This window comes from Pseudorca crassidens, chromosome 4 (assembly GCF_039906515.1).
Source record: "Pseudorca crassidens isolate mPseCra1 chromosome 4, mPseCra1.hap1, whole genome shotgun sequence".
Lineage (NCBI taxonomy): Eukaryota > Metazoa > Chordata > Mammalia > Artiodactyla > Delphinidae > Pseudorca > Pseudorca crassidens.
This window is the reverse complement of record NC_090299.1, coordinates 29,912,357-29,935,529: the sequence shown is the minus strand read 5'-3', so window position 1 is coordinate 29,935,529 and position 23,173 is coordinate 29,912,357. Positions and strand designations below refer to the sequence as shown.

The 23,173-nt window shown below is 39.1% G+C and overlaps 1 protein-coding gene across 2 annotated transcripts in view; it reads left to right on the top strand.

Annotated features, from left to right (window-relative positions):
* EGF (epidermal growth factor) overlaps nucleotides 1-23,173 on the top strand; it is a 94,486-nt gene that overhangs the window by 40,559 nt on the left and 30,754 nt on the right. For both annotated transcript variants that reach the window (XM_067735322.1, XM_067735321.1), the window contains exons 6-14: nucleotides 846-971; nucleotides 2,022-2,144; nucleotides 7,049-7,171; nucleotides 8,678-8,803; nucleotides 9,902-10,038; nucleotides 13,052-13,200; nucleotides 17,889-17,993; nucleotides 19,237-19,460; nucleotides 22,938-23,105. In XM_067735322.1, coding sequence (XP_067591423.1) covers nucleotides 846-971; nucleotides 2,022-2,144; nucleotides 7,049-7,171; nucleotides 8,678-8,803; nucleotides 9,902-10,038; nucleotides 13,052-13,200; nucleotides 17,889-17,993; nucleotides 19,237-19,460; nucleotides 22,938-23,105 — 1,281 coding nt within the window. The remainder of the gene's footprint in view (nucleotides 1-845; nucleotides 972-2,021; nucleotides 2,145-7,048; nucleotides 7,172-8,677; nucleotides 8,804-9,901; nucleotides 10,039-13,051; nucleotides 13,201-17,888; nucleotides 17,994-19,236; nucleotides 19,461-22,937; nucleotides 23,106-23,173) is intronic.

Below are 23,173 nucleotides of genomic sequence, written 5' to 3'. Positions count from 1 at the left end.
CCTCCATAACTACATGCACCTTGAGAGCTGCCCTCAAATTCAAGCTTACCTCTGTATTTCCAGAGCATTTCACAAAGTCATTATTAAAATTGGCAAAACTGAGAAGGAACAAAATTCGAACAGGGATATATGTGCTACTAGTTTAGCCCTTGACTCTGGCTTTGAAAAGCAAAGGTACCAAGTTGGCCATCTGTTGTTCAATGTATTATTTGGCTAATTTCATCCAAGCACCTACCTTACTGAGCAGATTTTACTATTTGCCCTGGGCTATTTTGTCACACATGGAATGCCGGCAGCGATAAACTCAGAAACTTGTGGATAAGACATATGGCAGTGGTATATACTGTCTGAAAGAAGTTGTTCTTTACATAATGATCCTAAAAACATAAATATATAGATCTGACCTATAAATATTATACTTAAGAAGAGATGTTCTTCATTTTGCAGCCTTTTTTTGCTTCTTAAACAGATATTTCATTTTCAGCATTTCTGTTTATTGCCTTATTTATTTTTTAAATAAATAAATACTTTTGATAAAAGCAGGTCAAAAAGAAAAAGCTATTAAGTTGTGCTTAGTGTTCGTAACCCAAGGAACGACATCTCCAGGTAATTAGGACGTCCTATCCCGAGAGCTACTGTAGGAGAGATACAACTAGAGAAATAAATGGGCTTCGGAATGCCGAGTGATTTGGGCTAATGTTCGACCCTAGAGCAGTGCCACCTCTGTGAGGCAACACCCCTGCTGATGTCACGGGAAGATTAGAGTTCTTAGGAGCCGTGAGGGGATCGTGCACTGCCCCTGTCAAAACACACGTCCACTCCAAATTAACCGCCTTCTCTTTTAGATCAGAAACTCTGCAAACTGAGGAAAGGTAACTGCAGAAGCAGCACGTGTGGGCAAGAGCCTAAGTCCCATGTGTGCATGTGTGCAGAGGGATACGCTTTAAGCCAAGATGGAAAGAACTGTGAAGGTAATGTGTGGTGAGCGAACACAGCCCACCTGGGCCAGTGGCTGGTCTTCCGTGGGCAATCCAGAACCTCCATGTGGAACCAATTTCAAGTTGCCTCCTTTTTTCCCCCAGAAAAGCAATTTTATTTTTTCCCCAATTTTAAGCCCCTGTAACACTTTCAGGTCTCCTTTATATCTTGTGTTCCCAGATCAGATACTTTCAGAGGCTATTCAGGGATGGATATAAGGCAGGGATTCTCTGAGTGGACTCTATGGAGTTCTGTGGGTTTGACGGTGTGCAAAATGTCAGTATTGTCAGATTTTTTAGGGGAGTAGTTCCGTAGCTCTCATAAGATCCTCAAAGGGTATGTGACTCCCGCATCTCATCCCATAACTGTTTGGTAGGAATCTTGAGAAACTGCACCCTGGCTGGTTATCTTGGGCTCGTCCTATTGTGAGACTCCAGGCCCGATGTACTTAACCCAAGGAGAAATGCCATGTCCTTTCTCCTGGGACGTCCAGTGAGTTACCGATGAAAAGAATCCAATGAATACATTGAGTGGAATAAGTTGGGGTGAGACTTCAGGTAAACCTGGCATCTGCCTGTTAACTGCAGTCCCCTGCTTACATGGGACCAGTGGGCGAGAGCCATAGCATAGAACAGTGATCTGGAAGCTAGGGAATGCTCCCATATTCAGGTGAGGGCCTCCTGTCAGCCTTGAGAAAGTGAAGAGCAAAGCAGGGGGATGTCCTGCCCTTGTCAAGAACTTTCTAGGGTCCTTGCCTTAAATGGCTATACCTTTTCAGGGGAAATAGTACTACTTTATCCCAGGAGTAATTTTAATATGAAAATCTGTATTTGAAAGTATAAACTGTGACAGTTTAAGCCATGGCTTTCATGATAATTGAACTCATTTCTTTCACTCTTTGTTAGAGTAGCAAAAACAGTCTTGCCGTGGTCAGTTACAGCAGATCGAGGTGTGAGATACCGTACTTTTTGCTGACTTATTAGTGATACTACAATTTATTTTCAAAAAACCCATCTGACTGTTTTACTGTTGTTATGGTGTAGATGTCAACGAGTGTGCCTTTTGGAATCATGGCTGTACTCTTGGGTGTGAAAACATCCCTGGATCCTATTATTGCACATGCCCTGTAGGATTTGTTCTGCTTCCTGATGGGAAACGGTGTCACCGTAAGTCACAACAAGTATTTATTGCATTATTTCCTCCATTTTCACTGATGTTTCTAAGGTGGCTGTGATCTGGGTTGGTGGTTCTCGATCAACAGCATGCATCAGGAGTACCTTGGAGTTTTATTTTGGTTTGTTTTTTAAAATGCGAATGACCAGACTCTATCCCAGACCTGTTAGATCAAAACCTCCAACAAGCATGTATTTATATACTTTACTGTTTATTTATCCATATTTCATTATATCTCATTATATATCTCTGAAAGGTAAGCATGTAAAAAACATAATCATGATACACTATTACACATCTAAAAAACTAGCTCGAATTCCCTAATATCTAATACCCAGTCAGTTTTCAGGTATAACCACGATACCATTATCACAACTAAAAAAATTAACAATAATTCCCTAATAACATCAAATATCTAGTCAGTTGATTTGTTTGACTAGGTATCCGAACAAGCTCCATGTGTTATGCTGATATTAGCTGATACCTCTCTCTCTTATCCTGCAGATTCCCTCTCCTCTTTTTTTCCCCTTGCAAGTAGTTGCTGAAGAAACTGTTTGTTTCCTGCAGAGTTTCTCACACTCTGGATTTTACTGAACACACTTCTAAGATGTCCCTGTCCTTCTCAAACTTGTAGTTAGATCTGCAGCCTTGATCAGATTAGGCTTTGAAATTTTGACAATAATACTTCATTGGTATGCTTATACTTCCATCAGGAGACACATAACATCTGGTTGTTTCTCCCTCTGTCATCCGTTCTAAAGTTCCCCAAAGGTCTTCTTCTTTTTTAAAAAAACAAATTCTGGACAGTTTTACTGAAGAAAAAATATGCACGATTTACTTTTCACCAGTCCATTCTGGCATTCTTCTAATGCTGTCAGAATCACCTGGGTCAATATTAGCCAGTGTGCATGTTACCGACCCTTTCCAGTCAGTCCTCACAAGGGTCCTCCTGCCCGGCATCGCTAGTGCCAATAGGACGAGACCGAGTTTGGTTCAGAAGCAAAGGAAAGCTTTATTACTGGACCAGAGATTGGAGAGAGATGAGCTCACCTCCATAGTACCCGCTCCCCTGACAGGCCGTGGGCAGGGCTGCTTTATAGGGTTCTCCACAGCTGGGAGGGGGCGGAGTTCCCATTGGGCACACACAAGCGCGCCGCTCAGGCTCCAGATCGCAGTGCTGGGTGCAGGGTCTCTGCACACGGCTGTCGCTGCCCTGTTGAATCGAGGTGTCGAGCACAGTGCTTCTGCATACAGCCCACTGAGCTGCAGTAACAGGTGCGGCAGTTCTGCGCTGGGAACTCTGATCCCATGTGTTAGACGCAAGGCCTCTGCACACGGCCCCCTACATGCAACTGAAACGAGACTAAGCCCAAAGAAGAGGTTAGACCTTATCACCTAGATTCCATCTTATTTTTCCCGAGGACCCTAGTGGGCTTTGCCAGTGACATACATACTCTAGTATTTTCCACATGCTGTGCCCAATTCAATATTATTGCCACTGTAGTGGTGGCCACCAGTTTGGGCCAACAGGGTGTAGTACTCTATTTCAGATTTCCACAAGGCTGGGCATTTGTTGGTGAGGATGACCAGTTTCTCTTTGCCTTGTCTGAACATTTCCAGAATCTGCTTGTACCTGCAGCACTTACTTTCCACTTTCTATAATGAGTTGCAGCGTAGAGTTCATCAGGCCCAGCAACTTTTTCGTCTTCTTTTCGGCCACCATTTTTCTGCCTTAGGGTAGGACTGCCCCCAACCCAGAGCAGCTGCGAAGACTGCTGGGAGCAAGAAAGAGCCCAGTCATCTTTCAGGGAATGGTTGTAGTGGCCATTAACACTCATTTCCTAGATGCATTATTTCATCAGGGGATTTGAATGATGATATCTAGTTCTAATATTTCTTTTTAATCATGAATTGTAATACCTTTATAAAAAGAATGTTCTCTCATTAACTGTTTGGTGACTTCAAGATACAATTCTTACAGTTAAGACTGTATAAGTGATGAACTGTTTTCTCCTTGTTTACTTATATTTAGGATAATGGGTTGGTTCTTTAACACCTTCCAAAGGTGGCCAATGGGGTTTTTTAATTTTATTTTTTATTGAAGTATAGTTGATTTGTAATATCACATTAGTTTCAAGTATACAGCAAAGTGATTCAGTTATACACATATATATGTATATATCTATATTCTTTTTTTAAAATTCTTTTCCATTGTAGTTTGTTGGGTATTGAGATATTGAATATAACTCTCTGTGCTTGTTGTTTATTTTATATATGGTAGTGTGCATCTGTTAATTCCATATTATGTCAGATAGAAGTGGTGAAAGGTAGGCATCCTTGTCTTGTTCCAGATTTTAATGGGAAGGCTTTCAGCTTTTCACCATTGAGTATTATATTGGCTGTGGGTTTGTCATAAATGGCTTTTATTATATTGAGATATATTCCTTCTGTACCCACTTTGGAAAGAGTTTTTATCATAAATGGATGTTGAATTTTATCAAATGCTTTCTCTGCATCTATCGAGATGATCATGTAGTTTTTGTCCTTCCTTTTGTTGATGTGGTGTATCATATCGATCGATTTGCATATGTTGAACCATCCTTGTGACCCTGGAATGAATCCAACGTGATCATGATGTATGATCCTTTCTATGTGCTTTTGCATCTGGCTTGCTAATATTTTCTTGAGCATTTTGCATCTATATTCATTAAAGATATTGGCCTGTAATGTCTCTGTCTGGTTTTGGCATCAGCGTGATGGTGACTTCAATGACTTTGGGAGATTTGTTTTTTGTAAGTATTATTATGAACCCTTGGATTTTTAACATTTTTTATATGTTTCAACCCATTGCAGTTGTTATTCTTACCGATGAGCAAGTTGTCTCCTCTTTGGCTGCTGGGAGAATCTTCAAATGGGTTCCAGACCCCAGTAGTCTTTGATAGTTTTCTCTTACCTGGTAGGACATATTTTCCGGGCTTGTCTTGTACATTCCATGTTCTAGACCTAGAATCAGCAATCTCTCAAGGCCACTGCTTCCTTTTTATGAGAAATTGTATTTAGAAAACATAACCTGCTTCAAAGTCAGTTATTGTTTTGAGTGTTTTAGGGCATCAGAGTTAGGAAAACACTTTTTAAAAAGAGAAATACATTATGAGTTTATATGAATATTCTCAATTCAAATTTAGGATTACATACTCAGATACCTTCTTATAGGTTTCTTATTGAATCTACCAACATAGCTAAGTAGAAACGAATGTTTAAAATCATGTGGGAATTCCTTGGAGTCTAGTGGTTAGGACTTGGCACTCTTACTGCCAGGGGCCAGGTTTCAATCCCTCGTCAGTGAACAAAGATTCCACAAGCCACGCAGTGCGGCCAAAAAAGAAAAAAAAAATCTCATGTATATTGTCTAGTACTGCTTCACAGATGATGGAGAATATGTTAGTCTGGATGTTATATGTGCTTGTGAAACAAGGCACAGAAAAATGGATGGATGGTAATGAAGTTCTTGGAAATTACCCACTACCTTCGTGACTGTTTATGGAATTTGCCCTTCTTCTAATATCATGTGGTTTATCTGTGAGCAGATATACTCAAGTGCATGATGTTAATATGTTAGAGTCCATTATGTGTCAAGTAGGACACACATAATCTCACTTGATTGTCAAAACTGCTAGAACTTCTATGGTATATATTTTACATTTTAATATTTGATTTACTTGGAACTTATTTTGATGTGTGGTATATGGTAGGGATTTAGCTTTTGCCTCAAAGCATTACTCATTTATTTCTCTACCATTTACTGGATGACACATGCTCAATGATTTAAAATACCTTTATCACATACTGTATTCTTATGTGTACTTGAGTCTTTTCTAAAATGAGCTTTCCAATCTTTCCTATAACTGTATTTCATTTATAAGGTATATTCTGAAAAACTTATAATAATACCTGCTTTATTACTATCAGGGAATATTTTGATGCAAAAAAAATCCACGTAAGTTTACATAAAATAACTTTCAAGTGAAAAAAATGCTTTCACAATAACTGTCTTCCATTGAAATAAATCTTCATTTTTTTAAGGTAATGATGTAAACTGGAGCCTTGTTCTTTGAAAATAATATCTTAATTTAAAAAGTTAAAGAAACTGTAAAACGTTGTGCTTGATATAAACCTTGACATTTAGACTGGGGCAATCTGAATTCTATCTATAGCTGTCCAGAATCATAAGCAAATGAGTTATCAGATATCTACAAAGTTCCTGACAAACCAAACCATTGAGAAACTGTTTGGTAGATAAGTAAATTTGTTAGTTAAGTGCAAAACTGTTAATTTCATTTGAAATTGTGACAAAATAAATTTTACAAATTGCAAAAAAATAAAATGAACTTTCTGTCTGGTTCTATTGATATTATCCTCTTGGTCTATTCCTGTACTCATTACCCACTGTTTTAATTATTGCATCTTTGTGATACATTTTATATTTGTTTAGAGCCTCTCATTCTCTTCTTACACCTAACCATAGTTACACAATGTTTTTAGTTTTCTTACACATGTAATTTGTTTTCCAGATGAACTTGAGAATCATTTGCCCAAGTTCCATTTAAAATATTTTGGAATTTTGATGACTAATAACATAAAAAGTATTAATTGTCAGAGAAGAAACTTTGAGGAAACTAGAGTCACTTTCCAAAATTAGAAGTCCTTCTTTAATTTGTTTTAGAATTGAAACATTTTCTTTATTTTTATATCTCTATTACCACAGCAATTCATAAATGTTCAATCTTTATTTAATTTATTCTTTTCAGGATATCATTTTTTTTGTTAGCAACTGAATTTACCAAATTTCCACAAATCTGATTTAACACTAATCTTGACCTTATTTTTCATTAATTAGAATTAATTTCCTGCCCAAGCAATGTGTCTGAATGCAGTCATGATTGTGTTCTGACATCAGACGGTCCCATATGTTTCTGTCCTGAAGGCTCAGTGCTTGAGACAGATGGGAAAACCTGTAGTGGTAAGTTTATCTGCCTATCGTTTGTTTGAGTACCAAAATGTTCATTGCAGCTCTACTTACAATAGCCCGGAGATGGAAACAGCCTAAGTGCCCATCATCGGATGAATGGATAAAGAAGATGTGGCACATATATACAATGGAATATTACTCAGCCATAAAAGGAAACGAAATTGAGCTACTTGTAATGAGGTGGATAGACCTAGAGTCTGTCATACAGAGTGAAGTAAGTCAGAAAGAGAAAGACAAATACCGTATACTAACACATATATATGGAATTTAAGAAAAAAAAAATGTCATGAAGAACCTAGGGGTAAGACAGGAATAAAGACACAGACCTACTAGAGAACGGACTTGAGGATATGAGGAGGGGGATGGGTGAGCTGTGACAAAGCGAGAGAGAGGCATGGACACATATACACTACCAAACGTAAGGTAGATAGCTAGTGGGAAGCAGCCGCATAGCACAGGGAGATCAGCTCGGTGCTTTGTGACCGCCTGGAGGGGTGGGATAGGGAGGGTGGGAGGGAGGGAGACGCAAGAGGGAAGAGATATGGGAACATATGTATATGTATAACTGATTCACTTTGTTATAAAGCAGAAACTAACACACCATTGTAAAGCAATTATACCCCAATAAAGATGTTAAAAAAAAGAAAACATTCATTTTCTAACTGACACCTAAAAATCCATCTACTGACAAAGGAGAATAGATTTTCCAACATTACACATTGAAAGATATTTACATAATGGATTAACATATAGATTTAAATAAGATTTTTGTGTTTTGTTTTTAGATAGCATAGTGTAGTGGTTATGAGCAAGAGCTTTGAAGCTAGACAGCCCTGAGATAGCATTACCAGTTACTAGCAGTGTAGTTTTGGACTAGTTACTTGCCCTCTTTTGGTCTCAGTTTCCTCATCTGCAGAGGTTAATGATACCTGCCTCCTGGATTTGTGACCAGCATTAAACAAGGTGGTGGATGTGGAGCGCTTAGCCTGTTCCTTGCACCTATGAATACCTCCCTACTTTTATCTTCATAGAGACTTAAGCATATAGAGTGAAGGCTATAACTCAAAATTAGCAAAGAGTTATGTGTGACATTTTTTTAAATAAAAAGAGCAAAAGAAGTCAAGAGAGCAAAAATGTGAGAGAGAAAAAAATATGTTAATCACTAGGAAGAATTAGACCAGCTGCCAAACTCAGCAAAATGCACTTTTTATTCCAGCCAGCCGCCAGTGTGCTTGTTCACAAATTCAGTGATAGAACAAGAAGACAAGGGTCATTGGGATGTGAAGGATTAACACTGAAGCTGTCAGGTTATAGGGAAGTAGAGTATGGTGACATTTTCCTCCCAATCTCTGAAAAATAAGCTTGATTGTGACAGTATGAATGATTGTGGAAATGGTTTTAAAAAGCAATGTATATTTGGTTCACCTTAATATTTTGATGAAAACATGATATTTTTTTAATACCATAGCATCATTACCAAGGAATTGTTTTTTGTAGGTTGTTCATCTCCCGATAATGGTGGATGTAGCCAGCTCTGCATCCCTCTTAGCCCAGTATCCTGGGAATGTGGCTGCATTCCGGGCTATGACCTACAACTGGACAAAAAGAGCTGTACAGCCTCAGGTTAGTGCTGTGAACATTTGAAAGTGTGTCTCTGCAAAAAAGATTATGTGAAAAACAACATTTTATTTAGAAAGTGTTAAATTGCTCTTGGCTTCTGCATAGAAAGTCTGATTTTTTAATTTTTGGAAATGGAAAACAAATCACATTATAAATATAAATAACAAATTAATATTATATAAATAATAATTCTGTGTTTGAGGAACATTTTGAAGTTAATTAGCGTTAAGCAAAGATTTACTATAACATCAGGTATGGCATTCCAGTATATGTGAAAGTCATAACCAGAATAGTCTTAAAACACTTTATAGTTAAGGGGCATTTAATAAATATTTGTTGATTGATTTGATTTTTATCTCTCTGGTGAATGTAATAATCATAATACTTTGACAAGTTCTGTCCTTTTCATGACAAAATTTAATATGAAGTTGTATGCTTCAACTATTTTTTCATCTTCTGATATTACATCTCATGTCCTTCAACAGCCTTGGAAATCCTAGACTTATGCCAAATTGATTTAATCTCTCCTGAGGTTCATTATGCCTGTAATCTGGGATAACATAATGATGAGCCTACAGAGCTTGCCTTAGACCCCAGTACTCTTAACTTCTCAGGGCCTTAGTTAATATAGCATAATCTGAGCTCTGAAAATTATCAGGGGTCTAGTTATTAACTCACATAATCATACGTCCATTTTAAAACTGTCCAGACCAGAGAAGGGTATTTTTTGGACATGAATTAATACAGTCTGCTAATATTAATGTTTCAATATGTGTGAATCAAGGAGATTACACAGCATAAGACTTACATCATTTAGTTAAGATGTTTGTTACTTAATACTGTCTCTTTCTATAAGTAATTTGCATTTTAAAAGCAGGCACCTAGACAGGGAGGAAACCAGCGATGAAATTCTGGCCGTATATCACCTCATGGAAAAGGAAGTCTTCTTGCCTCTCTTAACCTACACCGTACTGGTGGGAAATTAAGAAACAAGTACTGCAGAAATTAAGGAAGAGGGTACAATGAACGGGAAGGGTCAGAAGTGCCTTTTGGGTTCCAAGGCATATTTTAAATGCAACCATATTTAAATTTGGTTATTAGGACCACCACCGTTTTTGCTGTTTGCCAATTCTCAAGATATTCGACACATGCATTTTGACGGAACAGATTATGGAACCCTGCTCAGCCAGCAGATAGGAATGGTTTTTGCCCTAGATCATGACCCTGTGGAAAATAAGGTACGGTTTTGCTGCCTGAAGAGATGTGGCTGTGCTTTAAGGACAGAGTAGAGGATTTTATCCTAACAGATGACCTGGGTTACTTGAAAATCCTCTGCTAAGCTCAGAACAATTAGGCAAAGAAAAATTTAAATGTAGATATTAAAACATCACTTGAGAAAGTTTTAAGGATGTTTCTGTTATCATAACCCTACCCTGTTCCTTGCTGTGATTCAGCCATTTTATTGGGGATAATTTGAACAGAATCTGAAGTTTAGTTTCCTCTTTGGAAATGAGAATAGGAAGCTAGCACAGTGCCATACACACAGGAAGAGCACCATAAATAGGTTTTTATTTATTTGTGTTTTGGGAGAAATAGGAGGTTGAGGTGCAGCATAAGAAGTATGGATTACTAATTTGCATTTAATACATGTCCTTAAGGGAGGAAATTCAGTGACCTCCTAACCATGAAAACCAAGAAACATAAGTTTTACAGCTCATGTGTGAATGGCAGTCTAACACAACATTATTTACATAATAATTTTACATGAAGTTTTTTTGGTATAAATATTAGGATTTCTAAATTATCAACCCAATCAGCTGACCATTTGGTCTTTAATTTCTTGTTATCTTTATGCTAGGTTAGAATGTGCTTGAAATGATATGTTACAGTAACTTCTGGAGATGAATCAGCCAATAATTATGAAGTTACATAGTTATTAATCTCCCTCCATAATGACTTAGTTGTTACTAGATGGTGCATTAATTCCTAGAATTTTAAAACTTGTGCTTTTGTTTCTTCCTGATTTGAAGCATTCTGGTAAATGGTCAAAAGAGATAGAGTGAAGCAAATTGATTCTGTGTTTAATTGGTCTGGATTGATAGGCGAATATAACTACTTTTGCAAATAGAAGTTTTGTAATTAAATACTAGCAAACAATTCTTTTTTTTTTTCTGTGAACTGAATCTATTTGACTCCATAGAAGAATTCTATTAACAGGAAAAAATTAATAGAATCAGTTCAAGATTCATTTATTACCAAATTAGTTTTTTTCCCACACAGTCAGTATTTTTTACAACTAGGTGAATAAGGAAACCTAAAATGAACTTTAAGTCATGTGGCTTATTCATGGTTTTTCATTTCTCTGGTCAATGTTCTCATTTTCTTGCTTCCCAAACTGTGGTCCTTAGACCAGTGACATCAACATGGCCTGGAGCGTGTTAGAACTGCAGATTCTCAGGCTCCACTGCGACCACTGAATCAGAATCTGCATTTTAACGAGATTCCCAGGTGATTCAGGTACACATGTGAATTTGAGAAGCAGTGCACCAGCAGAGTATTTTTTAATATAAGAAGTGCCCATTTTTGTATTATGGAATAGAACCTTTTCTAGAGAGATGATAATCCTTTATTTAATTACCATTTTATGAATATTCTCATTATTGATGATAGGTTTATGTACATATATGTACTCACAGTTAATATTCCACATATGCTGTCATTAAATTGTCAGCTAACCCATAGCAATTTTTTATTCTTGTACCTGTTCGATAGTCTGCATACTAGACTGAAAAAGAACTTTGCATCTTCAAGGTATGTTCTGCTGGAAAAAATCTATTAATTAAAATGAAATTATCTGCAGTTAGAGATGAAAGGAACTTTAGCAAATACCTAGTCTGACTTTGTCATTTTTATAGCTGAGAAAATTGAGATTAAATGACTTAACCATGTACACTGTTATTGAGAATGTAAATTGGTGCAACCACTGTGGAAAACAGTATGGAGGGTTCTCAATAAACTAAAAATAAACCCAGCAATATAACCCAGCAGTTCCACTCCTGGGTATATATCAGAAAAAAACAAAAACACTAATTCAAAAAGATACATGCACCCCATGTTCATAGCAGAATTATCTACAGTCTCCAAGATATGGAAGCAACCTAAGTATCCATCAGCAGATGAATGGATAAAGAAGATGTGGTACCTACACACACACACACACACACACACACACATATACACACAATGGAATACTACTCAGCCATAAAAAAGAGTGAAATTTTGCCACTTGAAGCAACATGGATAGACTTGGAGGGTATTATACTCAGTGAAATAAGCCAGACAGAAGAAGACAAATACTGTATGTTATCACTTATATGTGTAATCCAAAAAATACAACAAACTAGTGAATATAAAAAGAAAGAAGCAGACTCACAGATATAGAGAACAAACTAGTAATTACCAGTAGGGAGAAGGAAGTGGGGAGGGGCAATATAGGTGGAGGGGATTAAGAGGTACAAAGTATTATGTACAAAATAAGCTACAAGGATATATTGTACAACACAGGGAATATAGCCAGTATTTTATAATAACTATAAATGGAACATAAGCTTTAAAAATTGTGAATCATTATATTATATACCTTATATACCTTAACTTATATAATATTGTACATCAACTACACTTCAATTTTAAAATAAATAAATAAATAAAAATGATTTAACCAAGGCAATCAAACAAATAAGTGTCAAAACTGGGAGGGGCAGCTGTGTCTCCTGACTTGCAGCGAAGTGGAATCCTGTGGATCAAGCAGTAGAAGTTAAAGCTCAGCTTGCAGCCCCCATTAAACTGCTCATCTTTGTTCCCTTTCAGGCTGTAGAAGCCGTTAGAGTTCAAGTATGATGGCTTTGTTATTGACCAATGATCAAAGATAAGCAAATTACCCATAGCAATAGAAATATGTGCCAGGCACAAGGCTAAGAACTTATATATATAAAACTAATGCGCTTCATAGTATCATCCCCATTTTACCAAAGAGGAAACTGAGCCTCTGAGACACTGATAAACTTGCTTAAGTTTACACATATCTGGGAAGCAACCGAGGTGGAGTTCAGTTCCAGGTGTGTCTATCTCCAAAGCCCAGCTCTTAACTATTGTACTGTATAATATAAAGATTTACTAACCTCATTTGTATATATTCCACATTAAGTTTTTAAACAAATCAAACTGAAATGCCTGTGTTCTCTTTTGTAGATATACTTTGCCCATACAGCCCTAAAGTGGATAGAGAGAGCAAATATGGATGGTTCCCAGCGAGAAAGGCTTATTGAGGAAGAAGTAGGTGTGCCAGAAGGTCTTGCTGTAGACTGGATTGGCCGTAAATTCTATTGGACAGACAGACGGTAGGTTTCCTCTTTCAGTTTTAAGCCACATGGGAGAGGGGTGATTGGATAGGTAATACAGCTGGCTTCATCCTCCACTTCGAACACAGGAAAATATTGCTGGGCACCTGACTGGGATCGGAGGAAAGATGCCCCCAGTGCTGTCCACAGTCCCTCAACCCCCTCCCCACCACCAAACAGGACATTCCTCCTTTTAATCAAGACTGTATCTTTCATCAAGGTCTGTAGGCATGGGCAAGTTTTGAGGACCAAGAAAACAGCATGTATTTTTGCATTTCAGGCTTTTGCATTTCATGTATTTTGTGTTTCAGGGAAACACAAAAACCTGTCTGGATATAATCAACAAGCATTCTCTGAGCATCTGCTGTGGATCAGGCTCTCTCCTAGGTAGCATGGGAGATACACAGGAGCCTGAGAAGCACTCCATGTTTCCAGTCACCTTACGGTTTAGCCAGGGAGATAAGACACATGTACACAGGGAAAACTAATACAAATGCTTGGTCTAAATCTCGGTACAAGAAATATCATCAGGTCATGCATAAATAATTGCCAAATGAAGGATGGAAACTCCCAGAGGGGGCTCTGGAAGGGGCTTCAGGGATCAACTTCCCTTCATTTTACAGGTGGGGAAACGAAGGCTCAGAAAGGCTAAGTGATTTATTCAAGGTTGCACAACATTTAAATGACAAGTCTTTCTAGAACCCATATGTTGGCTCTCAGGGTGGGAGAGATGGCCTGTTTCCCTCTGATGGGCAACAACAGGACCAGAGAGAAGTTGTGGTGTGTCTGTCCTCTGGGCACACTGCTCTTGGGGCTGCAGGAAGCACCGCTGCACTTGGTGTGTATGTGTGTGTGTGTTTGTGTGTGTGTGTGTGCATGTGTGGCCTTGTCAGCCCCAGGAACGGGGTAGGAGAAGGGGGAAGAAGGAAGCGGCTGCATCCCTTGTGTGTGCTGATGAGAGCCCACTTCCTGCTTCTGAGCAAGAAGGAGCCAGCCACGGAGTACGTCACAGAAGAAGGTTAGAGATTCCGTGCTCTGGGATACTCTCTCAGAGTAACTTAGAGCTATGGCGTGACCTGGTGGCCAACCCAAACCTCTGACAGCTCTGCAACCTTGTTAAACTAAAAGAAGAGAGAATTAATTAGGGTTTCACCTCTGAAATCAGTGGTCCCAACATAGAGGAAGAAGTCCCAGGGAGTGGATTTATATGCTTGAGGGTAGGCTTTCTACGTCCCAGAAAATCTCTTCTGGTCTGGATAACCCGTGGGAAACAAACAGGCTTTTAAACATGAGCCAGATGCTTGATGTGGTGCCCAGTTATCAATAATATGGCATTTCTAGAACCAGAGTGAGTATATTTTAAATGATTCAATCATTTGTTCATTCATTTAACCATACCTTCATTCCATTCCTTTATCCTTTGGGGTTTTTTTTTTTTTTTTTTTTTTTTGTGGTACACGGGCCTCTCACTGTTGTGGCCTCTCCTGTTGCGGAGCACAGGCTCCAGACGCGCAGGCTCAGCGGCCATGGCTCACGGGCCCAGCCACTCCGTGGCACGTGGGATCTTCCCGGACCAGGGCACGAACCCGTGTCCCCTGCATCAGCAGGCAGACTCTCAACCACTGCGCCACCAGGGAAGCCCATATCCTTTGGCTATTTATTCATTTATTGAATAACTGAAATGCACCAGCTACTGCACTAAGAGCTTTATATCCATATTGACTCCCCAAAAGGTAAGTCTTCTTATCCCCAATTTAAAGATTAAAAAATTGAGAATCAAAGAGGTAAAATAACTTTCCTGAGGTCAAGCAGCCAGCAAGTACTGGATCTGGAATTTGAACTCAAGGATGACCATTTCCGAAGCTTGTGTTTTTCATAATCATAGTACGTACTGCCCTCTACAACCAGGGTCAGTTAAATGTCCTCGACCCAGTGTCACGTAACAAATGAAAGTCAACTTCAGTCATAACAATGCTAAAAATATTAATAATGGCCTTCTCTGCTTTGAACCTACTTAAAAGGACATTTAAAATTTTAGCTGCGCATAATAACAGAGTTTGTACATGGCTGTTTTAGGAAACGTTGATTAGGACAGCAGATGTCTGGCACTTTGGGCCCCTCTAAGCATGCCGGGTCTCCTCACATTTCCCACATTTGCACGGCACCTCTAATTTCACGTGTTTGATTAATAGCACCATAGTACCTAATGCTGAGGCAATGCCTTCAGGAGATAGGCACCACCGTATCCTGAAGGATCAGACCTTAAATTCTCTAGCTCACTGACTTGAGTAATAACGAGCCCTTCTCATGTTCTCGGCAGCTGCTAAGAGAAAACCCTTAATTTGTCTGGAAATGAGAGGTTTCTAGTTTGAAAACCTTAATATTAGCTAGAAATTGGATTTGAATAACTGGGATTCCAAGCTTGTGATATTAGATTATATAGTAACTCTTAACCAAGTCAAAGAACCAGAATGGATGCTTACAGTTTACGTTGGCTTAGGAAAAGACAGATTCAGATTAACATCTAACTGTAGGAAGGAAGCAGATTGATCATTCCACTGGCAGTGCTAGTATTTAGTATTAAGGAATCCTGGTTCGCAAAGTCAAATGCCTAGTAAAAAAAATCAAGAGGGAAACAGTGTATCTGTTTGCTCATCCTTTTGAGGTAACAAAAACTACCATGAGGTAAAAAAATCACTCTTCTGGGGTTCTGGATGGACAACCCTTGCCCTGGAAATTGGGTGGGTTTAGAGGATCCCAGTGGTGGCACTGAGACCAATTAGATAACAAATATGAAGAGAGAGATGCTCCACTAGATTGAGGGTTATGCTTGAACTCACGTGAACCCAAATGTCCGCCCTTGTCTTTGCTATCTCATGACCAACACCGGAGTTCAAGGTGTGCTTTGTGGCTGAATCAAATAGAAGTGTGTTATTGGGTGACCCCCTTGGGGAGCTTTCAGAGTAAATTCCAGCAATCCTGCCCGAGACAGCTCCAGAGTCAGGAGCTTATGTCGGTCTCAATTCTCATCACCTTACTCCTGCTCAGAACAGTAAGAATTTAGAGATGATGTAACAATGAGATCAGAACTGACAGTTTTATTTCCCCTGGTCACAAGCAAGTGGCTTCAGAGTTCCTTCCCTCAAGGGAACAGGCACAGTGACAGTTGTGACTGAGTGAATTTGACACATTGAGTTCAAAAATACCTTCCACTTCATCTGGGAATAAAATTATCTTTTAAAAGTGGCGCTGGCGGCTTCCCTGGTGGCGCAGTGGTTGAGAGTCCGCCTGCCGATGCAGGGGACACGGGTTCGTGCCCCGGTCCGGGAAGATCCCACGTGCCGCGGAGCGGCTGGGCCCGTGAGCCATGGCCACTGAGCCTGCGCGTCCGGAGCCTGTGCTCCGCAACGGGAGAGGCCACAACAGTGAGAGGCCCGCGTACCGCAAAAAAAAAAAAAAAAAGTGGCGCTGGAGTATAAATGATTTCAAATTATCCACTGCCCTGAGTTGCTAGTTTGCAAAGTGTATTGGGCCCAGCCCAGGCCCTGAGCCAATTTTACCTTTATCTCCCTCCTGCATATGGCCCATGAGGAAGAATAGATCAAGCCCCGGCCCCCCGTCTAGAAAGGGCACTTGAACAAGCCACCTGCAGAAGGTCTCCTGAGTGTTTTGTAGCACAGGGTGGAGGGACCGGTCTTGCTCTGTGTTTCTGGGCAGATGGCACGAGGTGGGGAAGGGAGGTTATTTTATTTATTTATTTTTTTGCGGTACGTGGGCCTCTCACTGCTGTGGCCTCTCCCGTTGCGGAGCACAGGCTCCGCACGCGCAGGCTCAGCGGCTGTGGCTCACGGGCCCAGCCGCTCCGCGGCATGTGGGATCTTCCCGGACCGGGGCACGAACCCGTGTCCCCTGCAACGGTAGGCGGACTCTCAACCACTGCGCCACCAGGGAAGCCCAGGGAGGTTCTTTTTAATCTCCTCTGTTGTGGTCCTGCCTGCTCAGGGAACCTGCTGGGGCTCATCCAGTGCTTAGGTCAATCCCTGACACAGCCCTTAGGGGCTGAGGAAGTGTCTATTTGATCATCAAGATTTGTTTGACAAATAAATGGAAAAATTAGAAAGCAAGAATTTTCTCCCCTGCCAGATTCCAAAGAGTTATTATTATTTTTTAATGGAACGGGTAGCAAAGAGTATTTCAGTACTCCCATTTGTCTTAGAATCAGATGGAAGAAAATTAAAGCCAGTGTAAGTCTTCTCCTACTGTCCTTGTGTTGGTTGTCTCTGTGGCCCTTCGAGGTCTACTCTCCTTCCTCCCTGTGATCTGTGAACGCCAGGCGGAGGCTTTTATTGGTTCCACCAGGAGCTGGGAGGTTGTGAAGAGAAGGGGATGGTGGCATTTGTACTTCCTGGCTTTATCCCTGCCAGGCCACTGACACAGAACCCTCTTACCTTACCCTTTCACGGTGTGTTTTAATTGCTTGGGATAAATATTGGGAAACTAATTTAAACACTGTGTGAAAAAAAAAACCAATAGACTTTGCGTAAGTGTTACTCCTGATACGTGTGTGTTCATGTGCACACCTGTGATAGGGGAGTTTAGAATGCCTATTTTGCAACAGGGAAAACAAGTATTTTTGTTTAAAAAGTAAAGTTGATATAACAAGCCCCTTTATATTACATGCATTTTAGGAAATCTCTCATTGAAGGGAGTGATTTAAATGGGAAGTATCGTGAAATAATCATTAAGGAGGACATCTCTCAGCCACGAGGACTTGCTGTTCATCCAATGGCCAAGTAAGTATTTGTGAAAATAAGGCCCTTTCTGTGGAGGTCATAGGACAGTTTATGTTTGATGTGCTAGTGTCCGAAATTTGTCTTAAGACCTCAGGTGGTCAGTGGAATCAGAAACCAAGAAAATCCATGAGATTTGTTCAAATGTTCAGAAATGGTATGGCTAGCATAACTTCCTCGTCCTTTTAATGTCTTTTGATTTGTTTTTCCTATAGAAAACTTTATTGTTTTGATACCCTTTCATTTTAAGCAAATTCAATTTCTTTTTGAAAGGAAGTGGGTTGTAATTCATTCATCAACGATGCATAAGCCCTTTACACTATGTACTTTCTTTAAAAACTATATTGTTTCTTGAGAGAGGATGATATTTGGATTGCATGGCTTATGAATTCTATTTAGAAAAATCATGAGTTCCAGTGATAGGTCATTCCTAGATTTAGGGAAGAGGAAAGAGAAATCGTGAAATATTAGGAGGCTCTCTGTTGTTAATTATGAATTAGTGACAAATGTGGGTTTAAGTTAGAGAATTAAGGAGAATAATTCCTTCCTAGTTAAAAATCAAGGATAAAAGCTCATCCTATTTTATTTATAATGGAAATTTTATGATGGCCTGTGGGAAATAATAAACTGGTAGAAATAGATAATTAATTTGGAGCCAGCCACATGATTCAAACCATGAGAATGTAACCATCTCTAAACAAGCCAGTGAAAAGATACTGAACCATATTGAGTTCAAAAAATATGCCTCAGCACCTGCTTTACAGAACTGAAAATGGACCAAGTTAACTGAGCACATAGTATAAAACAGGATAATAGATAAATATGCTCTTCCCTTTACGTTGTAATTTTACATATACAGCAAGTTTTACATATGCATATCAGAGGGACAGGCTAGCAAGATTCCATTGCCTTTTGTAGCATGAAACGCTGATTTAAGAATATGCACTCAAACACCTTTGATTAGTAATACACTACAAGTGTTTAAACTAAGAATTCCTTTCTTATCCAATCGTCTGAGCCTTAATTCAGCATTTTCTGTCCACGTTGCTGTACATAGAGAAGGTAATTTTTTGCTTTTGAAAATTATGTGTCCAATATTCAGTGCTCTACTTTCTCTTTCTGTATTCCTTGCTGTACCACTTTAGTTTATCCTAAAGTGACTTACATTGATGTTTTTAATAATGAAAGAATGAAAGAAGTGTTTTTCCTTGCAAGTTTTATTTGTTGTATGCTTTCTTGATTAAAGGAGATTATTCTGGACTGAGATGGGGATTAATCCACGAATTGAAAGCTCTTCCCTTCAAGGCATTGGCCGACTGGTTATAGCTAGCTCGGATCTGGTCTGGCCCAGTGGAATAACAATTGATTACTTAACTGACAAGTTGTATTGGTGCGATGCCAAGCAGTCTGTGATTGAAATGTCCAATCTGGATGGTTCAAAACGCCAAAGACTTGCCCAGAACGATGTAGGTGAGGCTTTGGAATGGGTGATTTCTTCAACTTGATTGAGTGTTGATGAGTGTTAAATACAAAATGTGTTTACACACACACACATACACTCACTCACCACCCCCCCACACACACACCCTTAAACATATGGTGAGAAAGGAATACAGACAAACAGACTAACAGATTTCTCCAGAGATTTATGAGCTACAAAGATTAACATTGGAATATTGGATAAAAAATAGTGATGCATAATCATTTCTCTTTGCCAAGATTTCTTAAAATCAGAATGAAAATATTAACCATTTTAAAACTTCTTTAAGAATAAGAACTTATTCAGCTACTACCATTTCTTACGTTTTCTCAAATGTCATTTTCACAAGTGACAGTATCATCTTTAGCCATTCATGTGCAAAGGTTAATACAGTTTTCCCTCCTATTATATTTTCAGATTTTGCGTGGGGTGTCATGTATTTTCATAAAGAGTTTTGAAACACTGTAGCCTATGCTAACTGTTAAAAGAGAAGTACAAACTGTTATGACATTATATAGCAGTAGGAGATTCATTTTGACTCAGGGAATCTGCAAAGACAGTATTTGAACTGGGCCATGTGGTAAATAGAAGGTGATAAAACACTATCATTTGAGATAAGGCTGCAAAAATTGGTCTTTGTAGGTTAGTACTGCCAGAATATGTTAACTGAAATGAATTCTGAACGTACTAGGGAGCCATTGCATATTCTTAAGCAGGAAATGTATCTGATAATATTGGTATATCAGGATAACCACTTAGGTAACAGTGTAAGTGTTGGATTGGAATGTGGAGAGAAGGAAATGAGTTAGGAGGTTATGATAATTGTTCAGTCAACAGTTAATAAAGGCCTGAGCTAGAAGATTACCATTTAAAAAGTAGAATGGAGGATTAGAATATTACAAAAATCACTGTGAATGAAAAACCAAGAGGATTTGGTAACAGATTGGATGTCGAAATGAAAGTCAGGGTGATGTTAGAGATGCTTTGGGAATTTAGAAACTGGTTGGTTGGGAAGATGAAAAACATGGTCTCTCTTTTTTAGGAAGAAGCTAACAAACTAATAATCCATGTAAGGTATTTATTTTGCCCTTTCTGTTTGGTAATGAACTTCTAGGTTTGTATTATACATTAAATAGATCAAGATAAATATAATTAAAAATTTTACATACTTCCAAGCTTCTTTAAAAATTGACATACTTCACAATAAATTATAAACTTGTGTACGATTGTAGACTTTCATCATCCATGTACCATTATAGGAAGTGGAAATACAGTGGAGAGTAAAACAATTATGGTTCCTGTGAAGTTATGGAGTCAGTAGGGGAGACGTACATTGTTAAAAAATACATCTCCCAAATAAATGTAAAGTTATAGCTTTGATATTTGGAGGTATAAAGGGATTTGGAAATTCCTAACTAGAATGTAAAGACATCATATTCTAAACCAAAAAAAGCATAGGAGATATTTTGTAAATAATTTGTATTGCTATAATCTGTGACTAATGCAACTTACTATTAGATACAAATACAAATAATCTGGTATGTGTACATCTAAATAACCGTTCCCACCATTACAGTGCCATCTACTGGTAGTTCAACTGTGGCTCTCCTGTAAACAAAAAATGAGGAAGATTATATCTAGTGTGGGGTTTGTGTTGAAAAACGATAGCTAATTCTGACACACACTACAACATAGATGAACCCTGAGGACGTTTTGCTAAATGAAATATGCCAGTCACAGAAGACAAATATTGTATGATTCTACTTACTTAGGGTATCTAGAACAGGCACACTTATAGAAACAGAAAGTAGTATAGTATTTGCCAGGGCCTAGGGGGAGGGGGAAACAGGAAGTTGTTTAATGGGTATAGATTTTCAGTTTTGCAAGATGAAAAAATTTCTGGAAATTGGTTGCACAACAATGTGAATGTATTTAACATTACTGAAACTGTGGGTTAAGTCTTAGGCTTAGATGGTAAATTTTGTATTATGCGTTTTTTTTATCACAACAAACAAAACAAAACAATAACTATATAGGAAATTCCCTTCCTGCTTTTATGGCTTTAATTTGGGACAAAGGCTAGAGACCCAAATGAATCTTAATGGCCCTTGGTCAATAATGATGGGTGGAGATTCATTACACCGGGAAAAATCGTTTGAGTTTGCTGCCAGTAGGGGGAGACATTCACCCTAATCCACCAAATCCATTTTTCATTAGCAAAAAGACTGGCCTGGGGAATGTGACTGGATGTGATAAAAGCTTCCAAACCTAGGGGTCCTTAGCTTTGGCCTCTAACCACTTGAGATAGTATATTAAAACATTTCCCAGCTTACTAAATACTGGAATATCTTATCAGAGCAGTTTCAGTGGCATGGAGAGGCGGGTTTAGTTGAGGTAGGATCAGAAGAGGCCACTTAGGGGTTGATTGGAACCATGAAAATGGAAGCAGCAGATAATAAATAACTTCCAAAAAACTTGTCTGAGAAGGGAAGGAAAGAGACAAAAAGAAGTTAGAGGGGTCAAGGGGATGAGGGAATTAAGATAGGAGAGACCTGAACATATTAATCAGCTAAGGGAAAGAAGCTGGTAAGATGAAGAGACTAGAAGAGAATTAATGTAAATGAAAGGAGTAATTGACAGACAAGGTCCTAGAGAAGGCAGGAGCACAGTCAATGGACTAATTTTAGTTAAGAGGAGAGATAGGAAAGGAAATGTATTGGTGGAGATGGGAATTTGAGGAGGCTGTTATTCAATTACCTTAGATTTTTTAAAATGTTGTAAAAATCTCAATTCACAGAAACCTGTAAATTTAGTCTACTACTTATTACCATTGCCATTCAAAAGACAAGGAACCTAAGACAAAGAGGGGTAAAATAACTTACCCAACTTACCCAGTCAAGTTGTTTAGTCTATGAATAGTGATAGAATCACTGAACATGGAAACATTCCTGCCCTGGTCGCCTTCTTTTTTTTTTTTTTTTTTTTTTGCGGTACACGGGCCTCTCACTGTTGTGGCCTCTCCCATTGCGGAGCACAGGCTCCACAGCCCTGGCTCACTGGGCCCAGCCGCTCCGCGGCACGTGGGACCCTCCCGGACCGGGGCACGAACCCATGTCTCCTGCATCGGCAGGTGGACTCTCAACCACTGAGCCACCAGGGAAGCTCTGGTCCTCTTCTTATTGGTGGTATTATGTCAGTCACCCACATTCTCCCACTCTCTGAATGCTCGATGACCATGGGCTTTGCTAGGACTTCATACCACCAGGCTCCCATTCTAAGAAGAGGTTCCCTCATCATGTGGACTCTCCTTGATGTAGGTGGCTCAAGGAAGTGGCTCATACATTGCTTAGCAGCTGTATTAAAGAATTGACTTAGTGTAGGAATTGGGTATATGTTTCAGGCCTTGTCCTTTTAAAAATATTCATGGCAAAGACAAGATGTTTATAATGGATCTCAACTGCTTCCAGGTCACCCATTTGCTGTGGCTGTGTTTGAGGATCATTTGTGGTTCTCTGATTGGGCTATGCCATCGGTAATAAGGGTGAACAAGAGGACTGGCAAAAATAGGGTACGTCTCCGAGGCAGCATGCTGAAGCCCTCATCACTGGTTGTAGTTCATCCATTGGCAAAACCAGGTACACTGGACACAGTCTTTCTTTGACTGGCATCTGCAACTATTTTAATTGTTTGACGGCAGGGAAGG